This window comes from Acartia tonsa, chromosome 6 (genome assembly GCF_053477335.1).
Source record: "Acartia tonsa isolate MP-2025a chromosome 6, ASM5347733v1, whole genome shotgun sequence".
In the NCBI taxonomy this organism is placed as follows: Eukaryota; Metazoa; Arthropoda; class Copepoda; order Calanoida; family Acartiidae; genus Acartia; species Acartia tonsa.
This window is the reverse complement of record NC_137265.1, coordinates 20,498,750-20,519,283: the sequence shown is the minus strand read 5'-3', so window position 1 is coordinate 20,519,283 and position 20,534 is coordinate 20,498,750. Positions and strand designations below refer to the sequence as shown.

Below are 20,534 nucleotides of genomic sequence, written 5' to 3'. Positions count from 1 at the left end.
TCTTTCTCTCAAAGTGCCTATCGAACACTTCAGCCCCTCCCCTGCCCCTTTAATGTAATTTTTGAAGAAAAAAAATTTAAAATTAAGAGTACTGCGGGCCCCCTGCCTGCGTTGCACTAGCCCTGCAGGGCTACTGAGTAATCAATATAACCTAACCTAACTTGAACTGAAGTAATTAAGAAATAACCCCCCCCCCCCCCATCATTCTCTCTTATTTTTAATTTGGTTCTAAAAGAAAAACAAACATGATCTTTAAAAAAAACTGAAGAATTTATTATTTTCAGGATTCAGAAGGAGAGATTTTCATCATTGAGCGAGTACACAAGTTCTCTTGGTCAGTTTGTAATCAACCCACACCTGATGACCAAGGCTAAAAAGAAGATGGCTGTTCTTCATCCCTTGCCCAGGTAAAATTCAGGAATATGGTATAACCAACAAGCGAAATAAATCTAAAATAATATTTGGGGGACATATACAAGGTCGTCAATTCTACGATGTATTCCCACCCCCCCCAACGACAGTAGAAAATCACATATAGCCTATAGGGTTGTGATTTTTTTCCGAATTAATCTCGTTGTTGGTATAAGCTGGGTAAAATTGCGTATTCATGCTAGGATTAAGATTGTTTGTCATTCTAATCTTCTAAGCGTAGTAAGTTGCATACCATAGTATGCAAAAACTGACCTTGATAAGATTTTTTATGATATCAACAAAGCATTTGATTTATATTTACATTAAGAAACTTAGAACACCGAGAATGCACGAAAGTATTTAAAGTACAAAGGCAATCAGTACATATTATGAGAAATAACTATTTAATAAATAGAAGGAAATACTAACAAAATATGTACATTAAGGCAGTCTGATGTCTTAATGTTTTCACCCTGAAAGTTATGAATAGAAAGAAAAAATTAGTTGCAGTTATACTTTGCTTGCATTATGAATGAAAAAAAGTACATCAAGTTTTTATGCAATATTATTGCATAATACTTGAGCTTTTATACTTTATAATACTTTTCTCATTACAACTTATTATGCAGACTATTAACTTTTTCTGTCCCTCTTGATGAAATTTCCTTTTATGTATAATGGACTAGAAAAATGTTAAATCTTTTGAGAATTAAGTGAATTTACTCCCAAATCATTGCGCCTGTTGAAGGATATTGTTTAGTTTAAACAGGGAAAAAAATAACTCCATCAAGTTTGAAATTAATAGAACAATTTCAACATGCCGAAATTAACATTCATAGCTTCTGTTACGAACGAACCAACCTATCATGATTATAGAAAAGCGGTGCTTTTTATGTATTTAGTAATTTGTATCAAAATATTTTATAGAATCTCTTACTCATTGAAAGTATTAAAGGGTTGTAATTCGACATTCCGTCCGTACAGCCAAATTTTCGGGGATGGAATATGCATATTCGTTTGCAAGCTTTGTATCCTTGCAGAGAGAGAGAGGGGACATTGGGCTGTTTATTACACTAGTCCCCAAAGTTTTATGATACCGTTTTCTTATTCGTTGGCTCAACAACTTTAGTGAATTTTGATTGGTTGTTTCATAAAGTTATTGTTCAAATGTTTCAACCACTAATTTTAATCTACAGAAGAAGTAATTTTGTGTGTAATCATTGGGGATGTACAGTAATTTATCGGCCATTGTCCTATCACTTAATATCCCTGGTATCCTTGGTTCACAAAATACAAAATAAAACTTTTCTAAAGTTTTGAAATTAAATTACAGTGCTGTACAGTAAAGTATAATTGATAAGGAAAAATCTTTTTTTTTTTAAACTTCTTTTTGTTTTGTTAAAAAACCTTGGATTTATGCAAAAATTATCCTTTATTTTCCATACAAACTGTTATTTAAAACATTAAAGTAAATGAAATTATCAAGCATTAGATAATGATTGCGTGCATGAAATTAATTATAAGCATTTTGCTTCGAATTCGATTAATTTCCGCTGGATAAAACCGATTCTTAAAGAAAATAATATAATGATTTTTGGAAAATTAAAATTCACAGAATTTATCCATGTTTTATTGGCCGGAAACTTCGGTCTATAGGCCCAAGAAAACTGTAATTGATATCTTGATTTTTCATTTTAATATCTGCGAAAATACGATTCAAGAAATAATTTGTATCATAAAATAAAAAAAAAGGTCAAGAGGAGAATTTCTGTAAAATAATGTTTTGATAAGAAAAACTATATAAAAGTCTTAGAATTAAATTTCTCCAAAAAGAAGGTACACTTAAAAACTCATCTGCTGGTGATTCTCATGGTGTTGATTTTACACTCTACTTATTTTGTTTTGCAGTTTTATGTGGGTATTTGATTTTATTTAATCATTCAAGTTTTATGTTTACATAGATCCTTTTTTTTTAACAAACTGCTTGTTGTAAAATATCCCTTTTTTGTATAATATTAAGATTTTTTATTAATCACTTTCCATTTGTTTAATGAAACAAAACCATAAATAATGAAAACTAACTACGCAAAATAAGTACAGTTTAGTTGTGTAATAGTTTAGTAATAGTTTGGTTAGGTGCAAAGCTTTTCTGTAACAAACCTTGTTCAACTTAATCACAACTGTCTTTGCAGTTTTTAACATTTATATAATACAAATTATAACGATGTATGACTGTTTGTTAGTCTGAAGCTAGAGCTCTCGGTAATCGCTGAACCGATTGGACTCTTCTTTTTTGTGGAAAATAAAACTGGCCATACCAAAAGTAACAAATAACGCATTAAAATATGCGGATTTATATAACTTTAAATGACATAAATCCAAAATAATTTCCATGATCTATTAAATTATAAATAAAACTATCTATTTGTTAAAAAGTGAAATAAAAGGAAAACTTACGCTAATCTAAACTTTTTTCTTCTTTATAGTTTACCAAAAACATGAATGAATGGTAATAATTAGAGCAATTATTTCCTTTCCTTTATACTTTTACTATTAAAAGCGACTTCGCCCATAGCTTCTAGTGGGTTCGCCCCATGAGGTAATAGGAAGTTCTCCTCCTATATTCTATAATCGTTTTTCAAGCTATAGAGATATCATAAAAAACTTTTCAAATTTACTCTTTGCAAAATAAAACCATGGATGAAAACTTTTCCAAAAAGAGACAGACTGGCAGACATCATTCTACTTTGTATTATGGATGATTATCTATTATACAAATCTATTATTTATATTTATGGCCCTGGGACCTCTAAAATAGTGGTCTCCAGAAATTTTGCACGTGGCCTGCTCATTTGCCATAATGTTTAATGTATAATTAATATTATTGTTTAGAAACGAGGAGATCTCTGTTGATGTAGACAGTGATACTAGAGCAGCTTACTTTAGGTAGGTTAAAATATTAACAATCTGCGACCGTTGCTAAAAATGTAGCATCAGCTCATCGTACGGGAGTGGATAGGTTTGAACCTCAGCTTAAAACCGCGTTATTACTGAAGACATCACGATGCTATGTCAGATGCGCGACTTAACAGTTAGAGTAGGTAGAATGTCCTAAACTATCACACCTCATTACCCCCCCCCCCCCCCAAAAAAAAATGAATTTTTAACCCCCCCCCCCCCTAAATAAATTTAAATTTGTACCACCCCCCCCCCCTCTTACCCAAATCAATTTTAATTTTGAATTTTTGTCCCCCCCCCCTAATGAAAAAGCTTGGACGCCCTTGTCTACGATAGAAAAAAGATATTGGACGAAAAATCTCGGTAGTTACGCTTTTTTATTTAAACCTTATCCAGTTTACCATTTATTATATTAAATTCATAGTTTCTTGATGTCATGCGAATCAGTTACCAGTAGATGAAAGCTTATTTTTTTAGACTTCTTCACCAAAAATTCAACCAAGACAGTATAGTTAATTTATTTATTTTTAGGCAAGCCGAAAATGGTATGTATGTGAGAATGGCCCTGCTAGCCATGGTCCTGGGAAAATAAGACATAAAGGATTTAAAACATTATTTTAATCATGTGTTACCGTTGTTGATTTATGATTATACATATTATACACAAAATGTATTATCTGTTTTTACATTTAACAATTGCAATGTAAAACAGTCTATTTTTAACATTTTCAAGAATTATTTGAAACTTTTTAATGTTTATATTATGTGCCATATGAATTATTTAATATTTTGAGTTATATCTTTTATCTTATACATTTATTACATCGAAATACATTTTTTAAATGATTTATTTCTTTTTAATTATTAATATTTATTATGTTCTTAAATATCATAGCAATAACATAAAGATTGTAATATTTTTAGAATGATGTAGAAAACTAAATTATTGAATATATTTAAAATATTCAGTGACAGTCAATAGAACAGGCATATAATAGCTTAAGAGTAGCAGCGAAAAAATCCCGAAACCTATACGTGTTTATTTTACAACAAGTTAACTAGGTTTTCGCATTTAGAAAGGTACATATACATAACATGATCTAAATTAATAATTAGCCAGCATATCATCGAAAGTTTCGCCAAGCTGATCCGCACACTTCTTAATCTTCAGCTTCTCTCTGTAGATCTCGTCCTCGATGTTGTCAATCTTTTGGTTCAGCTTGGTGATGTTCATCTCTCCGTACTCAAATCTAATATTAACAGAATTAAAATGGAGGGAGGGTACATTAGACTGTGAATTATACCGGTATCCAAATTAATTACAATCTTCTTCTGTTACTAAATTTATTAGATGGTTCAAACTAGCAGTGTCTAAAATTTTCAACCAATATTTTTAATATAGCAAAGGGATGATTTTGTTTAACATCAATAGATATGTATTTAAATTATAAAAACTAACAGTTTGTCACGATTAGAGGCTTTGCCCATAGCTTCCCAAACATAGAAGAAAACATTTCCTGGACCATTGCGATTTTCCACGAAATTGTGGAAACATCGGTTCAGTCGGTTTTTATCATCTTGTCGTAATTTGTACACCTTTTAACCAACAATGTGGTCGGTTTGTTACTACACAGCGTTTCTGAATTGAGGAATTACTTATCCAGAATGTAGAATACAATTATATTTGTAAGGTCTATCGCAGCATTATAAAAAAATCTGCATACCTTCCTTCAGCAGTCTTGTATTTTACTTGGATTTGCAGGATTTTGTCCTAAAGTAAATTTTCAAAATTTAACCTATTCTAATCTTGTGATTAATTAAGATTTATTGATTTGTTTTAAAATTTTTGTGGTTTTACAGTCCAAAAAAGTGCCTGTCGAGCACAGTCTCCCCTATTAAAGGGGTGTTCAAACTTTGCTGCCCTCATACCTTTGAATCACTCAATTTAACCCTCCTCAAAAAAGCTTCGACGTCTTTCTACCCCACCACCTTAATTTTCAAATTATTTTCAAATAAGTAGGGGTGTCCCTGTTCATGCTCCAATAGGCACTGTGAGGGAAATCGTCCAAATTGTTAATGTTTCAAATAGGGATGTCCCTGTCACCTTAAGTTTTTCTTCTCTTTCCACAGCCTTCTCAGCTGACATCTCCAGCTGTTTCATGTTCTCTCCAACAAGTTGCAGCTCATCCTCTATTTTCTTCAGGTTTCTCTCAGCCAACTCAGCTCTCTCTAAAATTGACAAAGATTATTGAGCTACACAGAAAAGTGCTAGATTTTCCCGCAGATAAACAGCTATTGGCAATGTCAAACCGCCATTTAGTTTTATATTGCAACTAAAAAGTATGTTCAAAACTACTCCAAAGCCATGGTTATTTGAGAAAATTTAAGATATCATTAGCAAATTATGCATCTATTATCATTATTTGGAATTATAGTGTCAATACTCTTTAAAGATTTATAGTTTTTCTAAATCAGACTGATGATTTGTTTAAATCATCAAATATTATTTGCCGTTAGCTGCGCAAGGCTATAATTACAAATTTGTGCGGCTAGGAATGTGTTTTTTAAGCCACCATGCAAAGGGCGCTAGCTTTTTATAATTAGAAAAAAAATTAACATGTTGCTGTAGGTTGTAATGAAGTAGAAATTTAAACAAAGCAAAATCTAAATGCTAAAAAACTTCAAGGAAAGAAATATAAAATTTAAAAGTTTTTTTTTTGTCTCGCTAAGCACTGAACAGTGAACACTAACAGATGAGTTCTCCATTCTAAGAATGATTTACGTTTTACATAGCTACCAAATGGTGTCAGTATAATCTACATTAAATTCTTGGGATAGTTTTAGATTATTATTGCAAACTTCTTTTTAAAATTCAAATTGGAAATTGGGAGGGGGCCAACTTTTCCCCCTCTAACCTCAAGTACCTCTAGCAGAATCTAGGGGCCTAGTTGGTAGTATTAATTATAAACCAGCTGCAGTACTACTTATTAACAGGTAGATATTCAAGATAAATTTCAGGTAATTATCAAGATTAAATACCTATAAGCTACCGAAAAGATTAATTGTTACATTTATGACATGTATAAATGGATCTTTATCCTTCAAATATAAAAATCAAATAAATGATATAGATTGTAGTTAGTATTAGTTAATATTAATGATAACCGGTAATCTATTCATTCTAAATTAAGACTATTTAGGTTTTAAAAATGTATTTCTATAATTCAAAGATCTTCTAAACTTTTTCAAAATAGAATTATCTATATAGAACAAAAAAATCAAAATGTTAAAAATTATTTATATTGTATCTCATTCATATAAAATTCAAACTTTATTATGACTACCTGGCGGTGGTATTTAAAACTATAAGATTAGTTTCGTAATTTATACACTGAAAACTCTTGTTGGGTTATGACAAATATTCAAAATTTTAAAGGTTTATAACTCTAATTTTGAGGAGGATACCACCAACCTCCGTAGAAAATCGCCTTAAAAAGACCCCGCCCCCCCCCTCCCCCCCTCAAAAAAGTTTTTTTTGTAATAAATTAATATGAGGGTGTAGACTAGTGGCCTCTATGGGCATAGTCGCAAGTTGAAAGTTAAAATCAGCACAGCTTTTAAACAAGAACAAAACTTACCATTAGCCCTGATAAGTTCATCCTCCTGTACACCAAGTTTTCTGCACATCTCATCCAATTTCTAGTCACAAATATTTTATATTAACTACATAATCTAAAATCCTATTAAAATAATCTTAAAGTGCCCTAGCTAGGTTTTTTTTTATAGGAATATTGGTGCTAAAAAGAAAATCTATTAATTTTTCTATAAAAAAAACATATAGGATTACAAAAATGTAAGTGGTCAATGTTATTGTATTAAGCTAAAGCTTCTACATGGATGCTACAAGAACGATATTAGCTTCCCATACTCTTTAAGAGGCTTCACTGTTAAAAGGAGTACTGTGCCCGACTGGAAATAAACTATTAAATCCAATAGGAAATAGCTTAAAAACCTTGAATGTCCAGTAAATTTATATAACATAAGAAGCAAAACGTAGAGCAACAGATGCAGGTACCTTTTTAACGTCTGCATTAAGTTGCAGTTTCAGCCAAGATTCGAACCCATCACAATTGGAGATGCACTAATGTCTTGGGATCTTCAGGGATAAGACTATGGCCGATAAATTGATGTATATCCCAAATGATGATACACCTAATTACCCCTTCTGTACAATTAGTGGTTGAAACGTTTGGAAATACAAATTAAGGAACCAACCAATCAAAGTCCCCAAAGTTGTTAAGATATTGCAATAAACAACCTAATGTCCACATCCTTCCTGACTAATGTCACAATTTGATTTTATAAAATATGTTCCTGTTCGTTATCTGAAGCCATTTTTGATGTAGCACGCAGATTTTTATCCAGCTCCTCAATGGTTACTTCGTTGTTCATACACTTAGACTCAAACACTTTCACCTACATAATACATTCCCGTTAGAAAGTTGTTTGGGGCAAAGCATTTTTTTGTAGTGACAGGTCTAAAAAATACATATACTCACAATTTATATGGTTTTATCAAATGTGTCCATTTTGAGCTACCATTCATTTAGAAATTTCTCTACTGTCTATTTGAGTTAGTTTTCTTCCAAAAACTTTGCTATAAATGGACATTATGGTCTTTGTTTAAAAGTTAGTTTTCCTGTATGTCTTAGAAACTGATCAATATCCGCTGGATTATAACCAGTTCTGAGCTAAACTGAACAATCACATATTGTATTGTATTATGAACAACTTTTTACAAATAAAAAAGATCATAAAATTAAAACTAGTTTTGTTAGCACAGATCTTCAAACCCTCATAGCCAACAAAACTGGAATTAATCTTAAATTTTTTATTTCAATATCTGCGGATAGCTGTCTATAATACGATGTGATACATAACTATTACCGTTTTCAGGACAGCATCTGCATCTTTGCTAGTGACAGCAAGCTTAGTAATAGTTGAGGCAAGATTCTCATCTGATTTCTTTACTTCTTCCTCCATCAACATAATTCTAAACAAGTTTTTATAAAATAATCAATCAACCTCCAGCTGTTTATCAAAATTCTCAATATAATTCTAAACAAATATTTATAATAGCAAGTTCAGTGATGGATGAGGCAAGATTCTCATCAGATTTCTTTACTTCTTCCTCCATCAACATAATTCTAAACAAGTTTTTATAAAATAATCAATCAACCTCCAGCTGTTTATCAAAATTCTCAATATAATTCTAAACAAATATTTATAATAGCAAGTTTAGTGATGGATGAGGCAAGATTCTCATCAGATTTCTTTAATTCTTTCTCCATTAATATAATTCTAAATAAGTATTTATAAATAATATTTAGAGAGTTTTGTCAGAGACTGGTTTTATAACCATGCTATCTTACTCGCTGGCTCAAAAACGTTGGATAGTGATTAAAGTTTGATTGTTTGGTTCCTAACTTATTAAACAACTAGAGTTGGCTCAATATAACTATATCGCTATTGGCTAGTTTTCTATAAGTACAAATCTATTATCTATTTCTCAATAAATCTTTTTTCCTCCCCCGCCATTACTATCTAAAAGAAAGAAGTAAATATTTATTAATTTAAATGATTTTAAAAAGATTATTTCAATTATATTTTTTTCACATTACCATCACCAAAGGGTTAATATGATTAAAATTTTAGTTTTAATATTTTAACACAAAGGAAGTGTCGCCACAATCGAATTCTTTTAAAATACAGTTTTCTTAGATTTACTCTATTATGAACGAATATTTTTTATTTATGAAATAAGGATTAAATACTTCAATGTAATTCAAATATCTACATGAAGTGAGAAACTTAATTCATTCCATAAACAGATAGAATAAAGGTCCTATCGCTTTGGTCAATGAGAGTTTAATGAGGATTATTGGAGCACTATGAGTTTTAAACACTTTACCATTGGAAGACTCGAGCTCATTTATAGACGTTTATTTGTCATGGATCTTGATCCAATAAAGCAGGCCGTTTTGTAAATGTTAAAAATTGAAAGATTTCATTAAATAAAAGTAATCGCAAATATACTTAGTAAATAATTTAATCTAAAGAAAAGTTATTTTGTTTAAATTGTCCAATGTCTTATCCTGAAGTTTAGTTCATCTCCTGTAGAACCTGGCAGGAAGCATTAACATGAATTGTAATGAAGCGCTGGAAAGTGTCATGTGTATCGTCACAAAAATATTTCTAAATCCATCTCTTTTTTTAAGGGTTTCCTTTCTCACTTCTTCTCTCCTTTTTAGACGTTTTTTTATGGTGTCACATATGACACTTTCCAGCGCATCTGTTATGGCGATAACTGACAACTGAAACATTTTCTCGTATTCATTCGAATCCGGTGGATAGGAACCGGTTCTCATCCATACGAAAAAACTATGTCCAGCATCGTATTATATCCAGCTTTCTACGAATATAAAATGTACAATCAAAAGATTAAAACCATTTTTTTAGCCCGTGCCTTCGGCACCTCGGGACTAAAAAACTTGTACATTCTATATCCGCGGAAAGTCGTTTATAATACGATGAAAGAAATAACTATTAAAAATCTAAATATTTGGTAACGGTGAAATACTGTACTTGTTGTACAAAACCCTCTCATTCTTTAAATACAATCTATGTTAGGATATTAGAGTAAAACAATAGACTGAGAAAGGGTTAAATAACTGTATCTCCCCATCGCATCAACCTTGTGCAACCTTTCTATTGGGTCATTGAAATCAACCAATGGTGTCGCTTATATTAACACAGCAGTAGCAGAAAATAGTTTAGAAGCAGACGAAAAAGGTCATTGAAAAAGAAAGGGAGGTAGTTGTTTCTATATACTATAGATCTGTTGTTAGGATATTGAATTGAAGATTGGAAAATGGAATAATGTTTGTGTACAGGAAATATCATATTTCTTCAGGGAAAGTTGCCCCAGGCATGTAGCGGATAATCACTGTTTCAATTTTGGAGGTGTTCCCTCAAAGTGCCCTGTTAAGCATGGACCCCCGTCCCCTCTGATATTTGATATAAATTACATGAGGGTGAAAAGGGTTAGTTTCGTTAGGTTATGTTATGATGGATACTGGGTACTAGTCCTGCATGGTTAAGGTACCGCAGGGGTTAGGGTTAAGTGCTCGAGGGAAAGCACCCAATTCTATGCCTTTATCGTATCAATCAAGGCTTATATAAATAAAGTGTTAAGTGGTTGTTGATATAGGTTTCTAGTAGTAATCATTGACAATGCATTAAAAAAACTAGCTTTATATCAGCAATAAATATTGTATGGTTGATATGTTATTGATTTTTATGGTCAAGTTTAACACAATACTTAAAGACTGGTCAGTATTGAAATAAAAGAATAGAGGGGGCACGAGCTTTATGTAACTTTACTCTCTGGATTTGGGACCCTGTGCCGACTTTCAATTGGGTCTTTTAATATCAGTCTATATCATCTGAAAAAAAACCACAACCAAATCGCTACAAAAGAGCAGAAAGCAATGTGCTACAGACGGAAAAGGTATCCAGGTAGTTATCTGGGTTATATACATCTATACATCTATTAGGTCGGGAACAGGAAAATATAAAAGAATGTAAGCCTTTTAAAATTAAAAATCCTGAAAATTTTTAATTATTCTGAAGGAAAATATTTATAAAATTTTGTGAACATTTTCTGAGTAACCCTAAAAACGTCACTTGAACTAGGACAGTTTGATTTTTTTCTTCATTTTTTATTTGTGCAATTTTTTTTATAGAAATGCATTCAATATATTCCTAAAAAATATATTTAAAAAAAATTATGATTGTACTACAATGTACACAAAGTGCTTTGAGTACAATAGGTGTACAATGTACATATTTGTTAGATATAAATCTATGTGTGAGATTTGTATACCTATACATTAAATTTTATGATAGGTCATTATCTGCTGCCAATCTTAATCAATAATTTAAACAGGGTTCAGCAGCCGCGCTTCAGCTTTCAATATGCCTCAAATTTAATCCTTTGAGTGCCTAAAAACGTTTTAAATAGTCGGATTGCCATATCAGAAAATGAATTAGACACCCAGCAGTCTGTTAAGTGTAATTTTATCTGCGACTTACAGGTGGCTGACGCGCAGCTGCCGAGCCCTTAATTTTACCTTCTTGCAAGTGCAGCAACATCACTTTCAACTTCTCTGTGAGCTTTATCCTTCTGTTCCAAGGATTCTTAAAGTAAAATTGACAATTAATAATTTTTACATCCTTTTACCGAGAGCTCGTCAGTCGCGCATTAGTCTTAAATTAAAACCCATTGAGTTTATACATCCAGCTGAATTTTAAAAGTTATAATATGACGGTTGACTGAAGCTTACACGCGGCTACTGAGCCCTGCCTTTACAATTCAAATTATTGTTCTTGTTGAAATATGGAATAGGCAAATTTTAGCACAGAAATGAATAATATATCCGTGGATATATTAGGAAAATTCTGTCGTTAATTTAGTTTGCTAAAATACCCATTTAAGTTAGGTTGGCTTTGATAGTTCCAGGTTAGGATAGCAAGCCCAACACAATGCATTTGGATAGCAAGGGGCCAGGGGATGGGCATTCTTCATATATTAATTTTGACAGGCAGAAATATTTGTCATAATTATAAGTAAATTATAAAAATGTATTATAAATATTTACCAATGGCTTTCTGAAGTTTATCATGGGTTTCATCGAATTCAATTTCAAAGTTGTGAACCTTTTTACCCAGGTCTCGGATATCAGTGTCAGCCTAAAACGTTTTTTTTTTTCATGGAAGCCTTGTATAGGTGTTTTGCATTTTAAGGTTATTTTCTACACCTTCTCTAAAAAAGAATCTTTAATTCAAAATTTTCTTTTTCTTTTCAAAACTAAAATTAAATGTGAAAAACAAAATCAACCCATCTGTAGTAAAAATTATTGGTGGAAAAGTTTGTCCACGTGTAGTTCATTATTTCCATTGTTCATACATTTTAACAGAAGTTTTGGAGATTGTCGAGATATAAGGCTGACCCGAAATTCTATGCCCTACCCCGCCTTTCATCAAAATACAAAACAATTTAACTTTGAAAAAAATAAAATACAATGGTAACTTTCGTAAGTATAAAAAGTTTTGTAAGTTCGATTTAACCTTTAATTAGGTTCCTCTCAAATTAACTTTTATACTTCCTTCGAAGTGCCTATACAAAATGACGTCATATTAGAATAGTTCATTATTCTAATATGACGTAATCCGGGATTTTTCGGCCAAAAGTTACCTTATCTGCCTGTTCATTGTATCTTTTAGTTGTCTCTTCAAATCTAAACAAAATATTACATTTAATTTGGCTTTTACTTTATATTCTAAGGCGTTCAAAAGGGAGGTCATATCCATTCCTCTTGATTTTTGGATTGCAACCCCCTAAAGCTCACCCCTCCCCCCTACACTCTTTCAATTTTGGCTAAAGGGATGTGTAAATATCGTAAAGGTGGGTGTTTCAATTTCTGGTACACTACGTGCACCTCTTTGACAAAACCCTGTGCACGCCACTGTTTGTACATGAATTATTTTTGTTTCTGTGTTATCTAACAGCTGACAGACTGGACTGTGCTTTTAATGAAGGAATACTACTGAATTCATTGCGCCTCTAATGTATTAAAGATTATAAACTCAAAAAATAAGTCAGACAAACAAACATTTAAAAACAAAAAATAAATGTAATATAAAATCACTCACCCCTAGGGGCGATGTTCCTTGAGACTAGGGACTCTGTCGCTTGTAAAAAAGAAAGTAAATCGACTAAGAAATGAAAAAATTTCCAGTAACGACAAGAAATTTTCAACACAGAATCTATTTTTATTACAAAGGAATTTATCTTAAATCAGAGTTATTTAGAATTTTAAGTGGGAAAAATTCTTTATCTTTATGCTTATTTTAATTTTCTTATAATCAAAGCCTTAATTTTCAACATAATCTTTCTTTCATTAGATCTTGGCAGCTTCAGCCACGCGACTTACAAAATAAACCTAAGCTTCAGTTAGATTAAGCCACACTCAGCCCCAGCCACATTTTCAGAAACTGCAGCTGCACTCATCCGAGCAGCTTCAATGAATCCCTAGCAGTAACAAACTACGCAGCTTCGACAAAGCTGTGCGGCTTAGAGAAAGAATTAGTCTCTTTAAGCGATTCGCCCCCATATACTTCAATTAGCAAAGACATACTCTAATTACCACAGCCATCTACACTCAGTCTAATCTACCTACAGCTGCAGTAACTTTAATCTACACTGTTAAAAATAATTTTTTCATTTAGTATCAATTGATACCCTGGGGAGTATTGGACCCATAAGTATTCTATAACAACATAATTAGATTATAACACAATAATTATTACTATACAGAATCATTATATTTATTAGTATCAATTCATACCTTCTAGCATATTGATCAATACTATACAGTTTAGTTTATTAATATAGTAATATTTCATACTCTCTAGAGTATGGGAAAATACGCTAGAGAGAAGTTTATTATAATAGTAATATTTCATACTCTCTAGAGTATGGGAAAATACGCTAGAGAGAAGTTTATTAAATAAAAGTAATATTTCATACTCTCTAGAGTATGGGAAAATACGCTAGAGAGAAGTTTATTGATATAGTAATATTTCATACCATCTAGAGTAAGAATCAATACTTTACTGATTAGTTTAATATTATAAACCCCAAACAACTTTATTATGCATTTCAAAAAAAATCAATTTTAGCTTAGATTCAAAAACATTTTTTTATGGAATTGGAGGAATTATATTCTTGATTCATTAATACACACTTTTCAACAGTTATTAACTCAAATTAGGGTTTTCATCTATTTATAGCAATAAAAAAATAAATAATTCATGAAATTTACTGAACAATTATAATATGCAGATTTCATAATTCCTTTGAATATATCATTAAAAAATCTATTTAAAGTAAAACCTTTGGTATCGCATCATTGCACTTACTCTAATTAATGAGACGCAACAAAAAAAATATATAAAATTTTGAAACAAAAAATCATTTATTTGAAGAAAACAATGAACAAAAAATGGTAAATTCATTTGAATCTATAGCCCTTGGCCATTTGACACTTCAGAATTCTGGTATCCATGCTAGAGGTAAGCTTTGATATACTGGAGGCCGGAATTGAGGCTGCAGCGAGTTTAATGGCCTCCCACAGGTCATCTTTGCTAGAAAACTGCCGACCATCTCTGTAAATCTCATACTTAATGAGACTCCAGAGGTTCTCTATCGGGTTCAGGTCAGGTGAATTTGGTGGCCAGTCCATAATCTTGTTCCCCTTGATACCTTTTTTCTCCAAGAAGCTGATCATGGATTTAGCAGTATGGGCACGGGCATTATCCTGCATGAAAATCAACTTTGATTTCTCAGATTTTTAAAGTTTATTGTACCATGGTAAAAACGAGATGTTGAGAAGGTCTATGTAAGCTTCAGAGTTAATTTTAACACCTTCTGGTACTCTAAATGGTCCAATAAGTTGATCCCCCTTTATTCCAGCCCAAAACATCACACCCCCACCCCCTTGTTGCCTCCGAAATCTTGTACCTGCTTCCCTCCCATGAAGAACCCAACCTGTTGCCCAACAATCTGGTCCATCAAGGCTAGCACGGCATTCATCAGTGAATAAAACCTGCTGGAAGTCTGTCTTCATGTACTGTTTGACAAATTCCAGCTGTTTTGAACGGTGAGCAGGGGTTAGGGGGCAGGATATCTGTCGAGATTTGACAGTACCAAGCCTTTTAAGGATACAATTTCTTGTTGATTTAGGTATATTTTCTACCCCAGCCTCTTCAAATACTCTGGCACTGGTAAGGTGTGGGCTCCTTGCTAACACAAGCTTGATTTTGTTTAAATCACGAGATGATACCTTTCTTATACCTGTCTTTGCACGGGGTTTCTGGTGCAGAACCCCCTCGTTAAAATATCGCTGAATTGTGCAGTGATCTCTACCTAATCTTTTTGAAATTTCAAAAGTATCAAGTCCTTGTGAAAATAATATATGAATTTGCCTCTTTTCACCTTGATTAAGATCTTTTTTCTTCCCCATTCCGTCTGAAAAACAATATTTGCATAATAAAATTGTTCAGTAAAAAATCAAAAAATATAGTAATTGATTGATATTTAAGCATTTTATTTAAAAAATAATCACTTTCTTCAATCATATGTGTTGCTTTAACAAATGTAAACAATGTACTGTAAATCTGTACACTTATGGACTACCATAGACGAAATATCCACAAAAATGTAGATTGCATAATATAATTGTTCGGGGTTTAGTAACAATATATAGTGTCTAGAGTAAGAATCTATAAAGTATAGATTAAATTTAACAGACACCAAGCGTGCACATCTCTCATGGGAGTGTTATAATGGCTTGGTTGTTTTAGACAAAGATAAAAAGTTACAGTTTATGGTTAAATTTATAGTTTATAGTTGACCATAGTTTTTATCATTAATGATCTGTGTTAAGTCCTAAACATTTTTAAAGTAATTTTTTTACTAAATTTACATTTAAATTATTGTTTCATGGCTCTGCTTGGTATGTTTGTTGATATCATAAAATGTATATGTACATATAATAATCAAATATTATAAACTGATCTTTTATCCAAAGTAAAACAGTTTTATACTCTACAGGGTATCAAAAATTACGATAGAGGGTATCAAAAATTATGATAGAGAGTATAAGAAAATTCCTTCTATCATATTGAATTTTATTTCATAGAGCATATTGGATAATATAGGCAAATTCTTTATTTAGTAATACATATTACTCCCAAGAACACTAAGTAATACTTAATACAGTATTGGAATCTTCCTTGTATCATAATAAGTTTTTTTGCTAGAACGTATGGGATGATACTATACATTAATGAAATGAATATATGGTATTATCTGATGCCAAAAAACAAAATTAATTTTTAACAGTGTATACTCAGTCGCAGCCACCTTCAGCAGCTTTTCAAGTTATTTGATGCCTCGCAAACAATTTTTTGTTTTCAATAATTAAAAAAAATAGACCCCATTCTTCCATTTTAAAAGATGCCAAATAAGAACGTTAGATGTCATCCGCTAGTTGTATTTCAAATTCAGACCAACCTATTAATTGTAAGATATAGGCCATCGGTTTCACCTTTCAAGCTTTGCATTTTCTTTCTAATTGCGTCCATTTTAAAACTATTCAATCTAAAACCTTGAAATAAAAAACATAATAATTTTGTAAATTTGATTAGTACAATTTCTTTAAGAAGCAGCTTGTAGTGCCTATAAAAAATGACGTCATACAATACAAATGACCAATTATTGGCCAGTATACACAGGGATAAGGGATAGGAAACCTGGCCATTAATTAGGTCCCCGCCTAGATTTGAAAGGGATATTGCAACTTTTCCCAATTCCTAATTAAATGCCATCACTTGTGGATGCTCCAAAGTAGCTACTGCTCTAAACCAATAAGAATCGGCTTGTTTTGTATCAACCAATAGCCAATTGGCGGATGAAGATATAAAAAACGCGGCATATGAAATTGAAGAAGAAAATTTACCTTGTTTGCTTCTAAATGAAAATAAGAAAAAAAGGGTGTTCGATCACATCAGCTTAATTATCAAATCTGCCCAGAGTTTTACATTAAAAAAATAGCATATATAAAAATGAAAAAAATAGAGAGATTAATTTTTGGAAAGTGGGTAGGTACAAATTATTCATTTGGTAGTTTATAAATGTAATGTTGTATTTAAAATTTCAAAATTTTATACGGAATTAATTGAAACACCTCAAAAGTACAAAAAACATTATTTTATTAATATGGAACAAGAAGAACTGATAGAATTTTACCCAAGTGCTTAATTACTTGTACTAAATTTATTTAGAATTTTAATAAGTAATGATAAAATAATATTTTCAAATAAAATTTTTACTCTTTTATAAACACATCCTAAAATCTGTCTGAGGCAAACCAATTATAGCTTTCTGAAAAATTCAAATTACTAGAGAAAAAGATAAAAAAATTTTGGGAGACAAAAAAACATCATAGCGTGATTTTAACAAAAGCCATCAATATATTGGTTTATAAAAAGTTTTTTACTTGTTTTTTTAGGCCTAGACTTGAAATAGGCCTGAAATAATATTTTCCTACGTTTCTTATCCCTTATCCCTGATTATACATGGTAAAATATATGCTGACCTATGATTGGTCATTTGTAACGTATGACATGATTCTTCTATAGACACTGCTTCTTTGTTTAATCTAATCGAATTTACTAAAGTAAAATTAAATTCAGCTTTGAAAAATGATTAAAATAAAGGAATAGAATAATTATAGTTAAAATAATAGAACAATTATAGTTTATTTAATTATTATATTGTCAATTGACCGCAGAATCGAAAATAAAACATATAGTATAAAATAGAGTTTTGATGTACATCAGGGATCTAAAGGGATAAGACAATGTATGATGAATTGATTTGCATCCTTGATGATTACACACAAAACTACCCCTTTGGCCTTTTGTATATTACAATTAGGAGATGAAACGTTTGGACAATCTACTTAAAGAAACATTAAATCAAAATTTAATACGAATACTCAAATTTGTTAAGCCAAAGAATAAAAATTTTGGGACTAGTGAAATAAACAGCCAATTGTCCCCTCCCTTCCTGTATGCACGTAGTAAAAAATATTAAGACTTTCTATCTAATAATACTCGTATACAGATATAGTACGGAAATATACACATACTATATATTTGTTGTGTGTGTGTTTGTGTACCTATTGTAACAAAAGTTGTAACATAACTGTGAAGTTATGTGAAATACAACAAGGATGACAACATCCATAAGTTGAGAAAGCACAAATACATAACACAATATAGCAAATTATCAAGTACTAGCGTATAAGCCTCTGGCATCCAGGGGTTCAATAGGGGCAGAAACAATCGGAAAGAAAATAGCTAAAACCGTTACAGAACCTACGTAAAGCTTAACTAAAATAGAGAACTGAATCGTTTTAGTAGTTAGCTTATCAAGTAAATTGCCAAAGAATTTTCTTTGAAAATTTCAGAATCTCATTTCATAAAGAAATGGAGAAAACTACATTTTATCACATCACAGAAAGACATTCTCCCTCGTACCATTATTAATATATATACACTTAGGGAAAGTCAGAAAAAACTGAGTTTTTCGATTTTCAGAAACAACCAGAAGGAATACAGAAAAAAAATTATATGTCCTTGTTTTCTGTACAAAAGCACATCAAACTTGTAAAAGGTGTTTTTCATTATCTCTAAAAATTTCTCTATGATAGGTGTATGGTGTCCAAAGGTCTAAGAAAAGTACTTTAATGAGTTTTAAAGGTAAAATGCTTTTTGGCTCCTCACAAAAGCATTTTTAGAATTTGTCTTTTTTCATATTTCTTGATTGTGATGCATGTGGTTTAAAAGAATCTTCCATAATAATGTAGCTTATAGTAAAAAGAAAAAAAAACCTTTTTATTTGACAAAAAAATCTCTTAAGATAAAAAAGTTATCAAGGTTTGAATTTTTAAGATAAAAATGCCTTTTAGAAACCCTACCCTATTTAAATAAAGTTATTATGATGGATTATAACACACAACTATAATTTGTCAAAAGAGGGCAGAGATTTTGGAGAGGAAATCCAGTCTTGCACTAAATATAGAAATTCTGGGGGAGGGGGGAGGAATTTAGGTAACAAGATGAAATATTTGTGGTCATGAGCTGGTTTTCCGGTCATGGGGTATTAAATCTTAACAATAGATTACAACAAAACGTTTGATTTAGAATGTAATAATTTAATTTAAATAAATTGTATTTTAAGATGTTAAATATTTACAATCTGTTGAATAAAAATTTTAATAATCAAAAAATATGTTTGTTTATCTTTTTAGAATGGTAGATATTTATATTATAAATAAATCTACCTAAAAAGTACACAATAATTGCCGAAAAAGTCATCACACACACTTTTTGAAATCTTTATGCTCTAAAAAGCGCCGTTGTTTTCAGAGATATTCAAAAACACCTTTTCTAAGTTTAATGTATATTTTTATAAAGAACAAGAACCTATAATTGTTTTTTCCATATTCCTACTGGTTGTATCAGAAAATCGGAAAACTCAGTTTTTTCTGACTGACCGTAAATATATAAAGATGCTGAATTTAGATAAGATTGTCAACACAAAAAAAAATCCGAAATCTATCTTCAAAAATAGTCAAGTAAATCACATTTACCTAGTAAAATTACTCTAATAGCATTATTGACACACAGACGGACAATACAATTTATAGAGCGGATCTGCATATGTAATAGGAATTTTGACAAAAAATTGCTTTAGTGCTTTAATACAGGAATAAGGTATAACCAACAAGCAAAATAAATCTAAATAATATTTTGGAGGCAAATGGAGAGGTCGTCAATTTTACGATGGGTTGCCCCCCAACGACAGCTGAAAAACACGTATAGGTTCCGTGTTTTTTTAACCGAATTAATTTCGTTATTTGTATAAGCTGGCTTTAATAGAAGACAAGACAATCTCCTAAGTCTGAGGATTCTTCACCAAAAATTTTAGCTTTGCATCTTAAATAAGAACCGAGAAACGTTTTCTTTTTGCCGTACAGACAATAGGACGGACAGACGGACGGACAGACAGACGGACAGACAGACGGACAGAGAGATGGACGGATAGGCAGACAGACGACGGACGGACAGTCAAACAAAGTGAGTTAAAGAGTAGATTCGATACTAAAACTATAGGACCTATCAGTAAATTAAAGTTATGCTAGCAATGAAATTGTAATTTCCCAAATTGACAGGTAAAGTTTGACTAATTGTTGCCTAAATTCCATAACAACACAACTATTAACAGAATCTTTCAATCAGTAAAAACTTCACAATTTAAACTTCAGTTTTTTTCATTTGTTTTAATGTATTATTTTTGTTTAGAGTAACTTATCTTTCTTCTACTTTGACGAAACAGAATGCCTTTATGTCTTGAACCTCTTAAACTTTCATGGAAGCTTAATATTAGTCAGTGTAAGTAGTTGATTTACTGA

At 31.3% G+C, this 20,534-nt stretch overlaps 2 protein-coding genes across 2 annotated transcripts in view; one reads left to right on the top strand and one right to left on the bottom strand.

The window, feature by feature from the left end:
• The window catches only part of r (carbamoyl-phosphate synthetase 2, aspartate transcarbamylase, and dihydroorotase rudimentary), a 56,118-nt gene extending 51,905 nt beyond the window's left edge, over positions 1–4,213 (top strand). Inside the window, 3 exon segments of the mRNA XM_080163822.1 lie at positions 285–407; positions 3,304–3,357; positions 3,901–4,213. Of these exon segments, the coding sequence (XP_080019948.1) occupies positions 285–407; positions 3,304–3,357; positions 3,901–3,961 (238 nt within the window). The 3' untranslated portion in view covers positions 3,962–4,213.
• A 207-nt stretch (positions 4,214–4,420) lies between these two features.
• LOC145322053 (tropomyosin-like) lies at positions 4,421–16,682 on the bottom strand. Its single transcript, XM_080163821.1, has 10 exons — positions 16,568–16,682; positions 12,686–12,728; positions 12,090–12,180; positions 11,562–11,628; positions 8,317–8,422; positions 7,746–7,845; positions 7,008–7,070; positions 5,474–5,598; positions 5,094–5,140; positions 4,421–4,619 (listed from the first exon to the last, which is right to left on the bottom strand). The coding sequence occupies exons 1-10, from the start codon at positions 16,636–16,638 to the stop codon at positions 4,475–4,477; spliced, it is 858 nt and encodes a 285-aa protein (XP_080019947.1). The 5' UTR covers positions 16,639–16,682; the 3' UTR covers positions 4,421–4,474.
• Positions 16,683–20,534: the final 3,852 nt, after the last annotated feature.